Here is an 18,745-nt window from a genome sequence, read left to right on the forward strand (position 1 = left end):
AATATTTCACAAGTAAACTCGCGCTGTGAGTTCTCCGTTTCCCAGCCGCAAATGTAGTATACTGCACTGCCACTGCATATTAGGGGGACTTGTTTCCCCCCACCATTCATGTGGAAAAGGCTTGCACCACCAGCTACCCTTTCTTTTATTCATCGTACTGTAAATAACTCCACTTTATGAAAGCAGCCGTGTGACTCACGGATACCTCTCTAACCACAACCCATTAGTATTTCATGGCCTTTGAAAGAAGGGTCTATAGCAGGCGCTCTCACACTTTAATGTCGGAGCTCCCTCTGATGTTGTGTAGTACACAGCGGCCCTTGTTGCACTCCGTATGCGATCCCTCACTTGAATTCACAACACTTCCAAGTGCATAAATAGCACGGAAGACGAGTGCCTCGCGAGCTAGCTAATGCTCCGGAACGCCATTGCATGAGGAGATAACAGGAGCCTGCCATGGCTGATGCCTGGGACATCAGGGGGGTGGGGGGGAGAAAGAGAAGTGTGTCCTTTATGAAAATGCTGTTGTTTTCTGACCCTCATGGACATCATAGGTAAGGAAAAAGAACATCATCAGCGTTACGATTAAATGACCAGCGGACATGATTCAAAGGGTCCCACGATGTCCCTGAGCACCCTTTGGAACGTGTAGAAGGCTCTCGGCATACAGACGAGCTAATGGGCAACCCATTGGTCATGGTAGATTCAGTTTGAATCTCAATGAGGGTGTCAGTGTCTGGCTGCTCCATGACCGACAAGGTGTGGTAGGCCTGTTGGAGTTGATTTAGCCACACGGCCTGTCATAGCGTTTTAGCAGTCAACATCCATCAATCAAGAGGCTAAAAGGCATGTGTTTTTTTTTTTTCATTTGAAGTGTCAAAAGCAAACTGCTGTGTTGAAGATTGATGGAAAAAGCAGGAGTTTGGATGAAATTTCACATCGTTGTTTTCTCTACATGAAGCAGAAACTTGACGGTAATAAGGTCGATTTTTTTCTTACATGAGCAACAACAGATTTAATAATGTGGTTTGCGTCAAAACCACTTTTCAAAACCAGAAACCAATCCGGGTAAGTCACTTCTTACAAAAGCCTTTCATAAGGTACGCAGCAGTGCTTCCGTGTATACTGGGACATGCTTGTGGTACATGAAAGCAGTGGGCTTGAGCATACAAAGGCTAACCCATTACAGGTCCAGAGGGGGTGGGCAATACAGTGCCTTCTTGTCCGCCTCTTCTAAACAAGACTCTAGGTGCTGCAAGCTGGAACAAAGCCTTGTAACATAACAATTAAACTTTAATTGTTTTTTTTTTTCCAAGCCCTTTCCCTCACATCTCTGAGTAGCAGGCTCCTGAAACGTTAAAAGTGTAATGCACGCTAGATTTCATGGCTGTGCCTTTGTAGAATAAAAGATATATGTGTAACAGTGGAGTGGGGGATAGAAAATAAAAAAAAAACTCTCTGATGCTAGAGGTAGACAGTTGCTTTTCAAATTCCAAGTTTTGGTCCTTTATTTTATTCAGCAGTGAAATGCCATGAATACAGAAAATAATAACGTCTGTTACAATTCTCAACCATGACCTTCTAATGTCAGAGAACCTTTAACGTATGGACACAGTACACAGTAATGAAAAGTATCAAAAAAAGGAGCTGAATCTCAATCGAAAGGAATCGAAACAAAAAAATAAAAGTTTTCACCAATTACATAAACATATGTTTGCTACAGTCCCAATTTACTGTATACATAGGGGGATCATATTCCCAATTATTAGAGAAGGATAGCAGTAGAAAGGATACATGACTCAACTGCCAGACATAATGCTTCATAAAGTATGCACAGAGGTACAAGCAATAAATACACACATTAGGTTAAGCCTTACAGCTACGCAAAGCAGATGCAGAAAAAGCAGGTTTGCTATTCTTAGCGAGCAATGAGAGAGAAACAGTAAAAATTCAGGTAAGTCAGAAAAGAAACACTGAGATTTTTTTTTCCTCTTAGAAAAAAGTCTGGTAAATTTATGGGTCCACCAACATTTTTTTTTATACATAAGTATGCACAGTTATCAAAATACAGACAAAATCAACCCAGAAAATCCAGACAATCCTAAAATCTAGTGGAGGAGCAGATCGCAGTTCTGGAGGTCTTTCTGGTATTATGTGCAAGCAACTATTTTAGACATTTTTTTACTTAATTTATACAAAACCCATGCAAATCTACAGGTAATATGCATTCTGTGGCTGACAGGTTTTATCCCTCCCAAAACAGTATATCTGAGGTAATGCACTCTGATGCATTGTACGTACATTTAGGCCATCGTCCCGTTGATTTTTATTATGTTCTTTTATAGGTTCTTGTTTCCAGTCCACCAAATGATTTTTTGACATGCATTTTTAAAACACAATATTCCCTTACAGGTAATCTATACATCATCATTCTACAAATGTTTGAGGACAACCTATTACAATGCAAATCTTTCCATATCTTGCCGCAGGGAATGTAAACGTTGGTTTCGAGCCACGTCCTATGAGACAAGCGTAGCAAAGTGTATCAGCTCTTGTGGTGTTCTCGTGCAATCTGTCGTAATTGTTCTGAATTTGTTGTGCAGAGGTAGAAGCTTCTTGAAAGCCTTTTTGGGTGAGTGGGAGAACCCTTTTTTTTTTCTTTTTTTTTTTGAAAGACGCAGCGCCCTTTTTATTTGGTGTGATAAGATTATTAAGAACGTGGTCTTCAAGTCGTTTTGCTGACTCCAGCTAAGTATTGAAGGGATAAGCTTTGTTCCTGGGCCCAGTAACCTTTTGACGTGAAACTGGCGTACGTGTGTTCTGTGTGTGTGTGTGTGTTTTTCTCATGCGGTGTGTTTTTGCACAGTACTGCTCGTGTCTGCGTGTTCAGTTCTTACAGCCGGGTTCCCTTGGCTTGGCGAAACACTTGAAAACAACGTATGCACAGTGTACAGTACACTTCGGTCGGTTGTTTGTCGCAGCACTAAAAACAAAGCCACTCTTTGACGGGTAGCTCTGGGTCTGAGTGTGTCCGTTAGCATATAGCGTACTAGCATGAATGCTAGTCTTCCGTGTGGTTGTTTTACCATCTCTTTATCCCATACAAGAGGAGGCAGAATTTTGTGTAACTTTGGTTTACTGAAAACAGAAATGACCATTAAAGCAACAACACTTTTCTAGATGACATTAGCAGTGAGGGAAATGACGGGGCGAAGTCTCCACTACTTCTCTTTAGTTTCTACAGATAGCAGTTGTGTTAGAAAAAAGCTGGCAACCTATACAGAGTACATCTGTGTTGTATCTATATAGTTTCGAAGCTATGAACCACACGATGAGTATTTGTTGATGAGTTAAAGCAAATATCACCTAGAAAAGGTTAACGTTCACCTTTAATATCCTCTTACGCAATGGCTATTATTATTTGCTTCTCCATGGTGACTAAGCCACATCATTTCTACCAGAAATCATGACTTATTTGGCTTCACTAGATATTTTTCTTGTTTGGTTAGCGATGTTTTCAGTTTTTCGACGCGGCTTCGGAAACAAAAACCGCCACAGAAAGAGAGACATGACATTATTTTGACGGTCCCACTTGGAACATTACATAATCACCAGGTTAGAAAAAGAAAACCCCTACAAAATAAAAGAAAAATGACTTCTGATGTGTAATGCAAAAGAAAAAGAAATCAAATTCACAATAACACAATGTGTCTGCACTTCCATTAAATACACAAATGTTTTGTTTTGGTCATATTCCACTTTTACAGTTAGCTGCTCTCTACCAGTCAAATCACCAGCACAAAATGACTGCAGTTCAAATATCACATTAACCTTTTACCTACAGTACGTCTGGCAGAAAAATCTCCAAAGTGGACGCTCTATGAGTTATCAAATTACACATCAAAATCAGCATTTTTACTTCCCCTCATCTCTTAAACTCGTGATCATCTTTGTATAGGGCTAAATGAAACAATCCCAGAGGTTTTTTTCGAAGGTAGTTTGCGGAACAAAAGCTTCTCTTTGTTACTAGTTTAAAGTCGCAGAAGACCAAGAGGAGTTTGGTGTTTTCTGCTCATAAGCTATTGGCCATTGCTAGTGTTGGCTTTGGTTTCTAGCTGTTGCCTGTGACTGTTAGCAGGTAGACAAAGCTTTCGTACGAGGAGGTAAAGGATAACAGCAAGAAGAAAATTATGCAGAAATGCATTTGTTTTGTTAATGGTGCTTTACACAAACTTCTCTTTCCCCAACTAATTTTCCTGTTTTTTTCATTTTAATCACAAACAGATAATAGACTGGAAGCCAACTTTTTTTTTTTTTTTTACTTTTTTTTTAACTCTTTTTTTTTCTGGACAGCTGCAACAACAGTCTTGGTACCGAAGTTCCGTTTCTGGTGCGATTCGGGGAATGGCATTTACAGTCGGTGGTATCTAAAAAAAAAAAAAATCATACTTTTTGAAATTAAAGATGGTAAAAAAAAAAAAGCTAAAAATAATATACTGGTTTGATAATAGTAGCAACATACAGGCAGTGACACAAACTTCTGAGACTACTCCTGTGCAAATGATAACAGAGCAACAACTTGAATTGAACCAGCAATTGTCTCTAGACATAAACAACTACTGGGAGGGAGGGAGGGGGGGAAGGGGAGGGGGTTATTCACAAACATAAAACGTCTTCCTTTTTGGCAGTATATGAGGCCGCTAGCTTTCAACGGAACATGATTTGCTCATTTGTTTCAGGTTTTTTTCCCCATCCATGAGTCCATCATCCTTGTACTGTACGTGGCCACGCCATCTCCAATGAAATAGGTCTCAAAGAGTTCATTTTTTTAAACCAGACATCTCATGCCTGTCATGTTCAGGGGGGATCCCAAAGGGCTGCAACAAAGAGTTCCTTTGGACCGGTCTCCACCCGGATGCATGCTCAATAAATAGTCCCAGTGGTGAGAGAGACGAGAGAGGAGAGTCAGCTGTGGGTTTTTCTTGGACTGTGGAGTGGTTTTTTTTTTTTTCTAGTCTTGCAGGTGGTCTGTGTGAGACAAACAGTGCGGCGGGGCGGAGGGATACATTGACCAAAAACTGTATCCTAGTCACTCCAGGTCCTCTGATAAGTTCCCTTCCTCCAGCTCCCGGTCGTCATCCAGCTCTGGACTGTGATTGGCTGTCGTCACCAGTGACATCGGACAGTCGTCGTCGTCCATGTTGAGTGGCTCCTCCTTCACGTGAATGTGCGGCCTGTGACACAATCACAGCGGCGAGAAATGTTAGACTTTTGTGTGTTTGTATGGCAGATTTCTAACCCTAAGCACAATTTGAACAAAGACTCAGAGAAATGTTTTCTAAAATGACTTTATAACACGTTTTCCTGCAAAAGTTTTTTATATGTCGTCATTTATTGTGCTGTCTTTGAAGCAGTTGAAGCATTTAGTACCTTTGTTTTAAAAAGTGCAACATAAACACATATTGTACCTTAAAATAAGGTTTATAATTGAGAGAGGGTTTCTGGTCTTTTATCCTCTGCTGCATGTGGACTGTGAAGTGTGGAGTTCAGCTACCAGACAAATATTTTGTTGTATCAAAAAAAAAACCCAGGCCATTACATGCCTTATCTAGCAGAGCAACAACCATGTTGTTTGCAAGACGCTAATTCGACATGATGCCTCACGTCTACTGTAAGTAAGCGCATGAAAATTGCATGAAAAAACACGGCCCCTGTAAGGCCGATAAGCTGTGATGTTCCAGACATGTTTGGCATTTAAAAGTTTACTGATGACACCAGGTTGAAATACATGAAAAAGGAAAAAGCGGGGGGAGGAACAAAAAACAGGCCACAATGATAAATAAGGGAGAATTTCTCATCCCTGAGCCCCCTGGAGCAAAGGCAGAGGAGAGGCTTTTTTATCTAGTATAGAAAGCGCAAGCCACTCGTTATATGCAGGGGCTGTGCGTGTCGCTCCTCAAGAGGAAAAAAACCGGCAGCTAGGTTCTGCCATTAATCAACTTCAGACCCCGGCAGTCGTCCCCCGGACACCATGATACATGTTTTTTAACTCTAAATGGATGAATAGCTTTAGCCGCTGTCAATAAGTGCTGGGCAGGAAGCAGCCGTGGTGCAGGGAGCGGGACGTCTCTGCCTTCAGAACAACAGAAGAGTGGGCGGGAAGAGGAAAAAAAGAAAGTGTTGGGCGACTAACAAGAATAATATGCTGTCACACACAAACAAGGCATAACATGATCTGGGGGCCCGAGTCGGGGAGCGGGGTTTTTGGCCACGATGATAAATCTGACAAAACCTAATTATTTCTGACACATAGGATGCATCAGAAAATCCCCGTAGACTTTGAAAGAGGAGAGCAGAGGGGGAGAGAGAGGGAGACTTATCAAGTGGTAGTGCGTTAGGACTCGTCTCGTAGCCGCTCTCCTGGGCTGCCTTCATCACGAGAAGAGGAGGAGGAGGAGGGGAGGGAGGGGGGGTTGCTTTGAATTTGAAAAGAATTTTAAAAGGTACAGATGACTTTAATATTCAGAGCCAAATACTGTAAATTAATATTCTGATGTGGTGGGATAAAGCGAGGAGGCTGATCTTAGCAGGATGCAAAGCAGAGAGATGAATATTTCTGTTTCTGCCCCTCAGATTGAGGCAGGCAGCGAGAGGAGGAAGAGGAGGAAGAGATCAGTCAGAGGTTACAGACACAGAACAACACTCACTCTGCTCCTCCTGACCAGGGAGGACAGAGTCTTGTTTATCAAAAAGCTCATGAAATACTATTGTTGATTTTATAAGACGAGAATTAATTTAATGTTGAAGGCTTCAGAGTGAGTCCAATGAGAAATCAGTTAGCTGATATATGAAGGTAAATTGACAAGCATGTGTCTGTAGCTCTGAAAATGTGAAGATTTGCTCATTTTTATTTCGATTTTAAGCAAACATGAATGTGTTTTTTTGACTGTTATATCTTGAACACCTAAGTTTTGGCTAGCAGAGGTGTTTTCATTTATTAGATGATATGTCATAGTTGAAATTCTAACGCAATAGAAGATAAATAAATGACTAATCACTTAAGAGAAATGTATGAAAATTAAAGGAGGCGAAAAATTATGTTTGACAACTGAATTAGACCAAAAATATTAAACTACATGATGACAGTTAACTTTAGACCTCTGTATTTAGTTTGTATTGACAGCACATACATATTGAATATCTTACATTGTAAATAATTAGTTGAACCACATAACCTCTTTTTCAAAATCAAGTCACACATCCTGTGTCTTCTTTGATCTATAATTAATAATTATATTAATTCAATCTCTTCCTGTAACGTGTAAATAGTTGTTGACAAATCCGCTTTAAACACTTGCGTGCTTAGATTACATTAAAGTGTGTTGTAAACTTTTAAAAGGGAAAATAAATGTTACAAAAATCTGCAATGGTTACAATTAAAGCTTTGAAAATTTAGTCGTAGCTGGTTTTTTTTCAGTTTAGTGTTTCCTGAGAGCCCTATCACAACCTCCTCCTCTGCTCCTGCACCCTGCATGTCATCATGTGTTTGCGTGGCTGCAAAGACAAACATGCAGCTCCACACTCACGAGGCCTGGAGCGCTCTGTCACTTTATTAAATATGTGGATGAGCTATTTAGTGCGTAATGCTAGCTGCCATTATTGAGTCACTCAGGAGTAAACGCCGGACTTTGGGGGTGTAATAAACACTTGCACGTATTTTAGTGAAAGTGCATGCGTGTGTGCGTGTGTGTGTGTGCTCTCAAGAAGCCTGCTCTCACATCAATTGGAGATTAGCACCAGCCATCATGCAGAGGTATGTCAGGGATGCAAATAAGGTCATTAGTCCACGGGGCCTCGATGGTAGATGGGGGGCAGGGGTGAGGACTGGAGGGCCAATCAAAGACTTTCAAAACACTTTACTGTGATTCATTAAGGAACGACAAAGAGAGGTGGTCACTGAGCACTTAAACGTGATGTCACTGATAAATAAACGACATTTGAGAGGTTTTTTTTGCTTTACTTGAAGTTTTTTTTCCCTGTGATAATATTTAACTCTACTCATTTTCATTTGTGCAAAGTTGCTAATTTGCTTGCGATGGAAAACCTAATTTTACAGCTGCAGTTTTAGTCTTGTATTCTTTCTTTTAAGCATACCCCTTAGGGTGTACATGAGCGTATTGCACATGCATCCACAAAGCCCATACACACACACACACACACACACACACACACACACACACACATGCACACACATGCACACACATGCACACACACACACACACACACACACACACCCTGCATGGCCTGGGGCGATCTGGTTTGTGGTTAAGCAGTTAGCATTAACCTCCAGACGTTGCGGGGAAGGAGGGGCTGGTCTAATTGTTGGATTGACTTGGTGTTTCTCCTGAAGGAGTCCTCTCCTGAGAAAGGCCTTCAAAAGGTGATGTGCTATTTAGTTTAGTGCTACAAGCCACTCCATTATTTAAACAACATGCTGGAAAAGCCAGTCGTGAAAAACACATTTCTTCCATTTTGAGGTTGTCGTGGGGGGTGTAAAGGCAGGCGGGGATGGATGAATGCATCCCATCCTCTGGTGTCAGGGCAGCGTGGCCAGAGAGAAAAAAAAGCAAGCAAAAGAAGAAAAAAAAATATGAAGAAACGTCAATGCTGTCCGGTTACTAAAACTTAAATGAGCTGGGAGAGTGGGAACACTGGGATTCTGTCTTGTGCTGGGCAGACTTGCTCACTTAACAGCCCATTTCAGAGCAGCGTAAACACGTCCAGATAGATTAATGTATGGACGTCTGGTAGAGCTAACCAAACACTCTTTTCTTCTCACAGATGCACTAAAAGATAGCCTGAGTGCATCCTTTATATCCATTACAGACGGCGGTAAGCTGATGTCGCCTGATTTTGCAACATCAGATTTGATGGACGGCAGATGAGAGTGTGTGTTTCCTGAGTGTGTGTGTCCCTGCATGTGTGACATCGCTGATGCTTCAGACGTCCCTGAAACTCACACATCAATTTTTCACAAACACTCTCTTTCTCCATTAAAACAGAGATGAGGACGGAAGAGATTTTTAGGGTAATTAATGCTGCACTTGCTTAATATTAATAGGAACAGTCTTGCATAAAATATAGCAGCTAAACCCCCATAATGCAGACAGTGGTGTAATTAAAAGGGGAATGTGTAATAGAGTCTATTTTAGACGTAGAACTAACTGTTATCAAAACGTCCGGCTCACCTCAGAGAGAGAGAGAGAGAAGTGTGCTTATGATACGACACACTCTGGAAAGTGAACCTTGCCCTCAGGTCATGGCAAACTGAAGAACATTCTGGTACTGTGTGGTAAAATATCAGGCAATTAAACTAACAAAGGGCACAAGAACAGGGAGTGAAGTCAGTGTAAAAGTGGAGGCGGGGGGCGGGGGGGGGGGGGGGGCTGAACATGTGCTCGCATTCTCAGATAGGCGCTCATAAAAATGTGAGATGTGTGAGTCTGTGTGTGACACAATTATCTCTCAAATAGTGCGGTGAGAGAACAGGAAGGGATTGTGGGGTAGCAGGATAATGAGTTCACTTTGTTGGGGGTCAGTGGACTCAATGGATTGTGGGCTTTGGAGTCAGTGATGTTTGGGTTAGGGGTCATTCAGCCACATTCTAACAGTAGATTTTGTTTTTTATTTATATGAACTAAAACTTGAAGTGTTTTTAGAAAAGAAGACGTTTTGTTTTATGGAAATAGACCAGAATTGAATCCCCACTGCAGTCAAAAGACGTGTTTCTTTTTAAAAAAAAAAGTACCTTCTTCGTTACAGAAAGTATGCAACAACCAGCAAACTAATGATTCATTTTCAAAAACAGTAATGAATGGAAATATAAAGCCTTATTCGTGTACTATAACAGATGCTTGCCCGTGTGTGTCTGCATTGCCTACAGTGACACACAGATCTGCAGTATCTCTTGCAGGAGTTCATCTACCATCTGAATAAACTCACATGTGTACTGGTGGGGAGTATCCGGGGCTGCTGTGTCCGTTGGTGTCCAGGTGGTCGAGCGAGCCGTTCAGTTCCTCATGGGCTGACTGCAACAGGTTGGGGGGGCTGCAGCTGAGTGTACCTGGGGGGCTGCCGCCCATCATTCCCGGTGGACTCCCGCCCAAGAGTCCGGGCGGACTACCGCCCAACAGTATGGATGGGTCACCGCCCAGTAGGCCATGACAGCTGCCTCCCATCGGGCCTGCGGAGCTGTTCATGAGGCCGGGGGTCCCGAGCAGAGGCAGGGAGGTCTCTGCCAGAGCGGCCTGAAAGGAAGGAAAGAGGGAGAAGACATATTTCAGGTGCGATCATGTCAGAAAGGTTTGAAAAGTTGAAGATCTAACGGTAAGATATGGTGGATAGAGGAAGAGAGGGGAAGCGTAGAAAGTGAAACAAGGGGGAAAAGTGTCAGGTCAGACAGGGTAATCATTAAAGCAGTTGTCTAATGCTTAAGTTTCATTCTGCGGGCTATTTTTCCCCCTGTGACACCTTGCTGACAACTACCTCCCCACTGCTGCCATTCTCATGCCCTTGTGTGGCGTTACGGCTATTAAAAAAAGTCCCTCGAAAACTTTACCTCAAAATAATAAAAAAAACTCCTGACACTTTCGCCTGCTGCGCATTAAAGTTATATACAGTGATTAAATTTTTAAAGTTTTTGCCATGAGCACCTCGCCGGCGTACACTATGAAGCCAAATCATTTATGACAGCTTAGATAAATATTAATGCACATGCCCTTGCATTTGCACATGCCGCCATCAATCTAGGAAGGCAGCCAGAGCTGAGAGGAGGAAAAGAAGGGAAAAGAAGGAGGGAGGGTTGCTTCCTGATTCGACCACAGGGTGGCCTTGTGAGTCTGACGAGTAGAGGAAAGAGAGAGGGAGGGAGGAAGGTGTAAAAGAGAAGCAGAAACCTGGAAAAAAAATAAACTTGCTTGCACTTATGCGTGTGAGCACTTATGTGGGACCCTATTGTTCACAGAAACCACGCTCATTCAGTCACTCAATTGGTCAATCAGTCAGGCAGTCGTCCTGCCTGTCAGTCAAACACACAGGCAGCTGGTGAGTCAGAGGTTCTCTGAGGCGGCCAGTTCGTACCTGTAAGCTGGCGTTTAGTGCAGTTCCATAGCCGAGGCTGGAGGGCAGGTTCTTGACAAGTGATGGGCTCCTGAATGCATCACAAACAATTGAGAAAACAAGAGATATATTAGTGACTGAAGAACCCGTCAGAGGGCGTGAATACAGAAAAACAGGCAGGGAGAAGAGGAGAGCCCAGATTTTCTGTGATCCTCTGAACATGTCATTGACCTTCAGATCTCGATCTAAGCAGGTGTGACAGAATCCTTACCCTGTGATCTTCTGCGACCTGCGTTTCTGGTACTCCACCTCGTCCACCGTCCACACCGCCCCCTTCACGTTCTCCACGCGCACAAAGCACTTGTGCAGACTGAGGTTGTGGCGCACGGCGTTCTGCGGAAACAGTGACACACAGGTCAGAGGGATGAGGTAAAAAAATGAATCATATTCAATCATTAACCGTCAAGATCAAAAAAAAAAAAAGAAGAAGGCTTGGAAATTGATTTTTTTCCTTGCATTTTGAAGAAATTCTTAACATTCATGCACCATTGATTTAATTAGTAAAAATTGAGTGAGAGCGAATGCTCTTACAAGTCCTGCACACAGTACATATCAATCAGAGTAAGTAGGCTAAAAGGAGGTAATCAGCATAGCGAATGGCTTATGCTGGTGACAGAAGTGGTAATGCTGGCCTTGATAATGGTGATGTCAGTAACCCTTCCTGCGCCAGAGAAGCATTCCTCTTAATGGACACGTCACTTAAAAGATGACAGTATTTCAAGAGAAAAGACAGTCATCAGGAGGACCTTCTTTAAGCGTGTGTCTGTGTGTGTGTGTGTGTCTCAGTGAGTGTGTGTCTGCATGCAAGAATATGGAAGATTAAGGTGTGTGACATCTATGTGTCCAAATACCCTCTGTGGTGTTAACAATGTTAACATGCTAACATGCTAACATTATCAAACCTGCGCTGAATTAAAACAGGATGTATCATTTGAGTGAGGTGTTTTAATTAATTACAAAATAAAAGAAAGCACAAAATAAAAGCCCTCTTCTATTAATACGACCAGATGACCATAATTAAAACATGCATCAGACTCTACAAATAATAACCTTGGCTTTAATATCCCTGCCTCTCATATTTATCATCTCCCTCAGCTTGCTGTATGTACTCCTCTTCTCCAAAGAAAAAGGGATTCAGAAAAAAAAGAAGAAAAAAAAAACTCATAAGCAGATCTCGCATCTGACCTGAAAATCCCAGGATTTGATTGATCTTAATGCCCATGGCTCTGAATATGATAATTTTAATATTAATGAGCAAATGAGCAGTTTTATTATGCATGCTATATAGTTAGAACTAATAAGCTTCTGGGTGAGAGAGAAAGAGAGAGAGAGAAAGGGGGGAAGAGGGGAGGGGTAGATCCTTCTTTTGAGCTGATGAGACCAAGCTGAGATATTAAACTACCTTTCATTTCTTTTCTCTCTTTTCTTCTTTTTTTAAAATAAATTCTCTCCATTAATCAAATGACAAGCCCATCGCTGATCATCTTGCTAATACTTACAAAGAGAACAGGGGGGATGGAGATGTAAATAGATCACCTTGGTTATTGTGTGAGGTGGGGAAACACGGAGAGGAGACATATCTAATGTCACTGGAATATCACTGCTGTTGTATCAGCAGGAACAAAGGCTCTACTTTCAGGACACCAATCACGACGGGGAGATTTTAAAAGGCTAAATTGTGTGTTTTTTTTTACAGTTTGTGCTGCAAATGCAACAGCCACAAAACAAGTGAGAACTTATCATGTCATAACATTATTACACAGCAAAACATGGCTCGTACTGTACCTAACAAACTGGAAAAGGGCACCGATCCTTTCTGCATGCCCTCCTGAATTGGTGATCACACGCCCATGTGCTCATTTGCATCCCAAATCCAAATTAATTCACTTTGCTAAATCTAGTGCTGCGCCATGTCTTGCATGCTGATGAGCGGCTGCTTGCAGTTTTCCCTCCAGTCCTCTGTGCAGTCACAAAGGCCAACGGCGGCTAACGAATGACACGCAGGGGCCGAGGGATAAAAAACGCACAAGACACTGACGCTCGGCGAGGCTTTCTTTATCAGCACGCAGACACACTTCTGGGTGAAACATGCTGCAGGAGGGACATTTTTCACCATCTTTGTGCGGGACGACAGGACAATAAAGTTGTCGGGACAGATATACAAATGGGCCCTTTTGTGCGGGTAAATAAAGAGTGCTCCCTCCATGACAGGCCAATTCTCACTTTCCTCTCTGCTTTAGTTCCACATGAACACACCCTTAACCCCTCAGTTAGACACAGTTTATGTGTTTTTTGTGTGTGTACATGCGAGATCCCCCCCCTCTCCTCCTGCACACGACAGAGAGCTGGTTAACAGGCAAACAGCCATCTTTCTTCCTAATTAACCAATGATATGCAAGGGAAGGTGGTTTCAGGAGTAGGAGGTGGGGTGTCTCTCTTAACAAAAGGTGCTGATGATGGAGTGGCTGCTGTATAATTAGTGCGTCAGACCCTCTCCTCTCTGCGCCAAGCCTCCACTATTAATTGCACCAAATTAGAAAACGATATCTGAGGCAGAATATTCTTTCGGCTGTCATTTCCAAACAGAAAAGGCAGAACAGCGGAAAAAATAAATAAGACAGAGAATGGGCTCTATTCAAGAAATGTGAGCAGCAGGAGGAAGGAAAAGCTTCTACTGTAAGGCGAGTGAAAGGGCACAGCGGGGTGCAGGTGGGTGAGGGGTTCATCAAGGTTACCTTCCAAGTTGCAGCGTTGCGTCTGAAGTAGGCGAACGTGCGTGTGAACCAGCTGTAGATTTCATTAAGCGTTAACTGCATGTCGGCAGAGTCCATGATAGCCTGAAATGAGATGACATCAAATAATGGTTTACTAACGAGACCACGTAACTGACATACACACACACACTGACACGTACACACCAACGGATTGAGAGAGAGAGAGCAGCCATGATTCATGCAGCAATTAATTTTAATCTAATCAGGCAAAGTTAATTTATTTCCCACTCACCTGTCTTATGAGGGTTGCATAAGTAAATGGCGGTCTGACATCTGCGTTCTTATAAAACTCGTAGTTTGGGGCAATCTCTGGAAAAATAAATACTGTGTCACCACCTGAAATAATTGGTAAATTTTATTCCTTTAGGTATTGAATTCACTCAAGGTTTCATCAAATTAAAAGGGGGGAGAGAGAAAAAGGGGAGGGGGGAGAGAGGAGAACAGGGATGGGGTGTGGGGGGGTTAGTGGGGGCACATCAAATCAGCATTTTCCATGTCTAACAAAATGCATTTTTAATTAATCTCTCTCGTGAGAGATCTTAAACACTAATACATCCATAAAATGAGATCCGTGTAGTTAGTTAGGGTGAGGTGAATAATTTATGTGTCTTCACACTAAACACAGAGAGTAAATATAAACATCAAAGACTGAACGTTTAAAATGCAAAGCTTAACACATGGAATGTCTTAATGTAATAAATATTGTATTTTTCACTATTATTTGAACTTAATTAACATTCATGTAATATTTATGCACAGAGGAACTTCTTGTCTATTTACATATAGAGTGATTAAACACAGGCTTGCTTTTACAAACGCACCAGACATCTCACATTGGCAAGACCAACAAGGTTCTGTGTGTGTTTATGTCAGTCCGAGTGTGTGTGTGTGTGTGTGTGTGTGTGTGTGTGTGTGTGTGTGTGTGTGTGTGTGTGCAGTTAAAACTGTGAGAAGAGCATTATAAATACTATTAATAGTTCAGTGTGCTCAGAGTGTAGACATCACATGTAATTTCCAGTTTCAACATGATGATGTCATTAGATGTGAATATAAATTCAGTTTAAAGGGGAATAATCTGCGCTAATGTCAACAAAGTCTGAATATAATTTGAATCCAAGTCAAATCAGAGACAATCCAATTACAGGGAACTAAAATGGACTACATTTACATTCAGTCCTTCATGTGTCATGTGTGTTGTTGTTGGTCAGTAGTCACGTCAGGGTCACATTTTATTCAAGCAATTTCTGATAGTTCTAATGTTTTCATGTGTATTCTAACATATTCTAATCTAAGGTGTATCAGTTGTGTGTAGTCCAGTCATAGTCCGTCTGTGTGTGAGGCGTGCAGTGCTGAGTAGTTGGTCCTACCTGACGACAGAGGGATGGAATATTTGTCCGAGTGGCGTCTGCGCATGGCTCCCATGCTGGGGACGTTCGCTCCTCCCAGCACTGACGGCACCTGGGGCATGGCGCTCATTGGTGTGATGGGTGCTGTGGGCGTGGTGGGTGTCTGAGGTAAGTTGGGGGGCGATGCTGAGGGCAAGTTCTTGGACATGGTGACGCTGGACACCAAGTTGAGCTGGAAAAAAGAGAGAAAGAGACAGAGACAAAAAGCAGGGGGAGGGAGGGAAGGAGGGAAGGAGAGAGAGAGAGAGAGAGAGGGAGAGGCATTATTTTGTGGTTTCTTTGACAGAGCCGAGTGTCTGCTCTCCTCCTCTCTAACACAGCTGTGTTTCCACTAACAAGGCTTGTGGAGAGGAGCCAGCCCATCTCCACTAATTACAACCACCAAATTGTATCATAAGAATTCTAATTAGAGCACGCTGTTCAAGATTATCCAACGATCAGCCTCCGTGTTATCCCGGCCCCATCTCTCTTTATCTCTCTATTTATCACTCCCTCCCTCTCTCTCCTACACTCCCTCCCTCCTGTTACATCTCTCCCCCTAATACAACCACCCATAATCCTTTCAGACGGAAGCAATACGCTGGTAAAACCTTGTTTGCTGTCAGTGTTAAGTGTTCGACATGGGTTACCTGACCCTGGTCTAGAATGCCAACCCATGACACTGTGTTCCACTCTGGTATGAACGGGGCCACCAAAGTTAACACGTGACCACAGTGGCACTACAGCGGTACTACTCTGATGTAAAAGACATTGGACTGCAGCCAAAAGCCTTGCTATCACAAGATGGTTTTGCGTTGAGGGTGTGAAAATCCTGTTGGATAAACCCAGCTGATTTACCATTTAGGTCTAATCCTCATTTTGAGTCAATTCTATGTCATCAATTTCAACAGAAAATCTTAGTTCCACTTTTTAATAGCCTTCTGCTGGCGATTACGATCAGATGTTACTCATATCTGCTTTGTTGTCACTTTTTGGTCATGTTCTACAACCATGTACCAGCATCTTTTTTTTTTAAGTTGTGTTTTTGGGCTTTTTTGCCTTTATTTTATAGGACAGCTGAAGAGAGACAGGAAATGTGGGGAGTAGAGAGTGGGGGAAGACATGCAGGAAATGGTTGCGGCCGGGAATCGAGCCGGCGACCCCTGCGACGAGGACTGTAGCCTCTGTATGTGAGGCGCTTAGACCACTAGGCCACCAGCGCCCCCCAGCATCTTTTTGATCAAGAGGAACATCTGGCTGATAGGGCAAGAGGTCTCAACACATATGTAGTGTAAAATATGTCCTATGAGCTACTTCTATAATTTGTTTCTATCTTAACTCCAAGTTACCTTGAAATAATTGGAGAGATAAAGGTCCCCATGGTTATTTTGAGCTGTAGAAATAAGGTCCCCATGTTGTACCAAAGACAAGTAGTCCACAAAATATACTTTCTTATCTTGATTGTTATTTTTTTTTTTTTGGGTGGCGAGGACCAGCAGTCCCAACAGGTATGCGTATAAAGGTTTTGTGAGTTAATGTGACTACATTTCAACACTAAATACTGAAGACCCCTACAGTTATGCATTTTAAAATCTATGGTCCCCATTTCATACCAAAACAAGAAACGCTCTGACTTAGTGTAAGCAGGTTTTTGGGACAGGGTCTGGATTGGAGAATCCTTGTGGACTCACACCAAGAGCCAGGGGCGATTGACTAAACCATCAAATCTGATAAAGGTTATTTAAATGCTGAGCCACAGCAAAAGAGAAATGGATTGGAATCATAAAATAAACATATGCTAACCCTAATTTATGGTGAAAGACAACTCATTTTGATACAGCAGCTCCTCAACAGTATACATAAACAGTATGTATGTTTCTGGAGTAAACCAGCCCCCTGTAGTGAGTACCAAAAATACCAAAAATTGACATTGGAGTTATTTTTTGGACTTTCATTTGAAATGCAATGCACAACATGTAAAATGCATTGGAGCTGCTGTATTTTTGTTGTTAAAATATTACGTTTCAACCAAGTATTGAATGGTTTTGAAACTTTTCTAGCTTGTTAAAAAGGACATACAGTGACAAAAAAAAAATACAACTTCAGAGGTGAATGGGCTAGAAATGCCTATGCAAAGAGCAAACTCTTGGGTCACTATCTTGAGGCCTGGTGAATTTAAGCTGATTCTGACTTGAGTTTTGAACTACACAACTGAATTTGTGAATATTGATTGTTGTACTTTATTGTTGTAGTCATGTTCTTCAACTTCCATCTGTGGAAGCACCATGTCATTTCTACAACTACACAGTGTAAGCCAGGCCGAAATGTGATTGTGGTTTAAGACAGTGTAGGTGCCTGTTTGTGATAACTGGTTTTCCAAATATCATTGGAGGTAGTTATCGTGTAACCTGACGAGTAAAGTAATATCAAGTTGCCATTCAAAGCCTAATTTATTGTGTATTGTAATCTGATTAATTTTGTAGATACTTTGGATTGCAGATATTAAGACATCATCATCTCAACAGAAAGTCTTTATAACTCCATTAGAGATTATAGTCAGAGTAGATTTATCAGCCCTAATTTAATGAGACTTCCATTGCATGAGGAAGTAAAACAAGTACAAGTGTGTGTGTTCTCACTGTAAGATTGAAAAGACAATGAAGGGAAAAAAAAGCCTTCATAGACAGTCATGGTGACTCCAGACACACTCTCATTCTCTCTGTCTTTGTCTCCTCCACTCCTTCAACATGAGGGACCAGAGAGAGTGCTCGTCACCTCTGGCATGAATGCCAACTGTGCTCGCTAATCGTCCGGCTTTTCCACCACTTTTGCTTTCGCTTTCCCCAAATCTCATGTGAGTGACTCTAACCGACTGGAAAATTCCTAACTGACCTTTTAGTCTCTGCGCTAATTTAGCCGGAATGGTAATGACATCGTTACATATTCAAACCAAATTGCCTTAATTGTGAGTCTACAAGTGGAATGCATCCGTTGCGAGAGTTTGAATTAGAAGCGACTTGAAAGATGGAAGGGAATGTGGGGCCGAAGGCGCTGAGAGATGGAGGAGCGCGGCTGAGGAGAAGGTATCAGCGGTCATTTGTGGCATGTGTTGATAAATAGGATAAAATGTCAAGTTTGAGAGAGTCGACTGGATGTAGGGGTTTTTCAGATAATTATGTGCCCACTTAGCTGTAATGAGCTGCTACAGTGATGGGTGGGGACAAGGTCTGGTTGCATATACAGAACTCTGCTGAGTACAGAGAATGAGTATTTGAGCAGCATGAGGCCATAATGAAGAGTATATTCATCTAATTATGCATCTGAATCAATAGGTTGGATTATTTTTATACAGAAAATCCTCAAAAAAACATCTTTCTGAAACCTAAAATGATTCTCAGCTCTCACACT

General features: G+C 42.1%; 1 protein-coding gene across 8 annotated transcripts in view; it reads right to left on the bottom strand.

Annotated features, from left to right (window-relative positions):
• Positions 1-1,478: 1,478 nt before the first annotated feature.
• Positions 1,479-18,745, bottom strand: part of foxp2 (forkhead box P2) — a 110,139-nt gene continuing 92,872 nt past the window's right edge. For 2 of the 8 annotated variants that reach the window (XM_034673713.1, XM_034673709.1), the window contains exons 13-19: positions 15,320-15,530; positions 14,185-14,261; positions 13,914-14,015; positions 11,390-11,511; positions 11,140-11,209; positions 10,003-10,307; positions 1,479-5,234 (exon numbers count right to left, since the gene is read on the bottom strand). In XM_034673713.1, coding sequence (XP_034529604.1) covers positions 5,090-5,234; positions 10,003-10,307; positions 11,140-11,209; positions 11,390-11,511; positions 13,914-14,015; positions 14,185-14,261; positions 15,320-15,530 — 1,032 coding nt within the window. In that variant the 3' untranslated portion in view covers positions 1,479-5,089. Of the gene's footprint in view, positions 5,235-10,002; positions 10,308-11,139; positions 11,210-11,389; positions 11,512-13,913; positions 14,016-14,184; positions 14,289-15,319; positions 15,531-18,745 lie in introns of all 8 variants that reach the window. The other 6 variants (XM_034673707.1, XM_034673711.1, XM_034673708.1 and 3 more) reach the window with 4 other exon arrangements.

This window comes from Notolabrus celidotus, chromosome 21 (assembly GCF_009762535.1).
Source record: "Notolabrus celidotus isolate fNotCel1 chromosome 21, fNotCel1.pri, whole genome shotgun sequence".
NCBI lineage: Eukaryota > Metazoa > Chordata > Actinopteri > Labriformes > Labridae > Notolabrus > Notolabrus celidotus.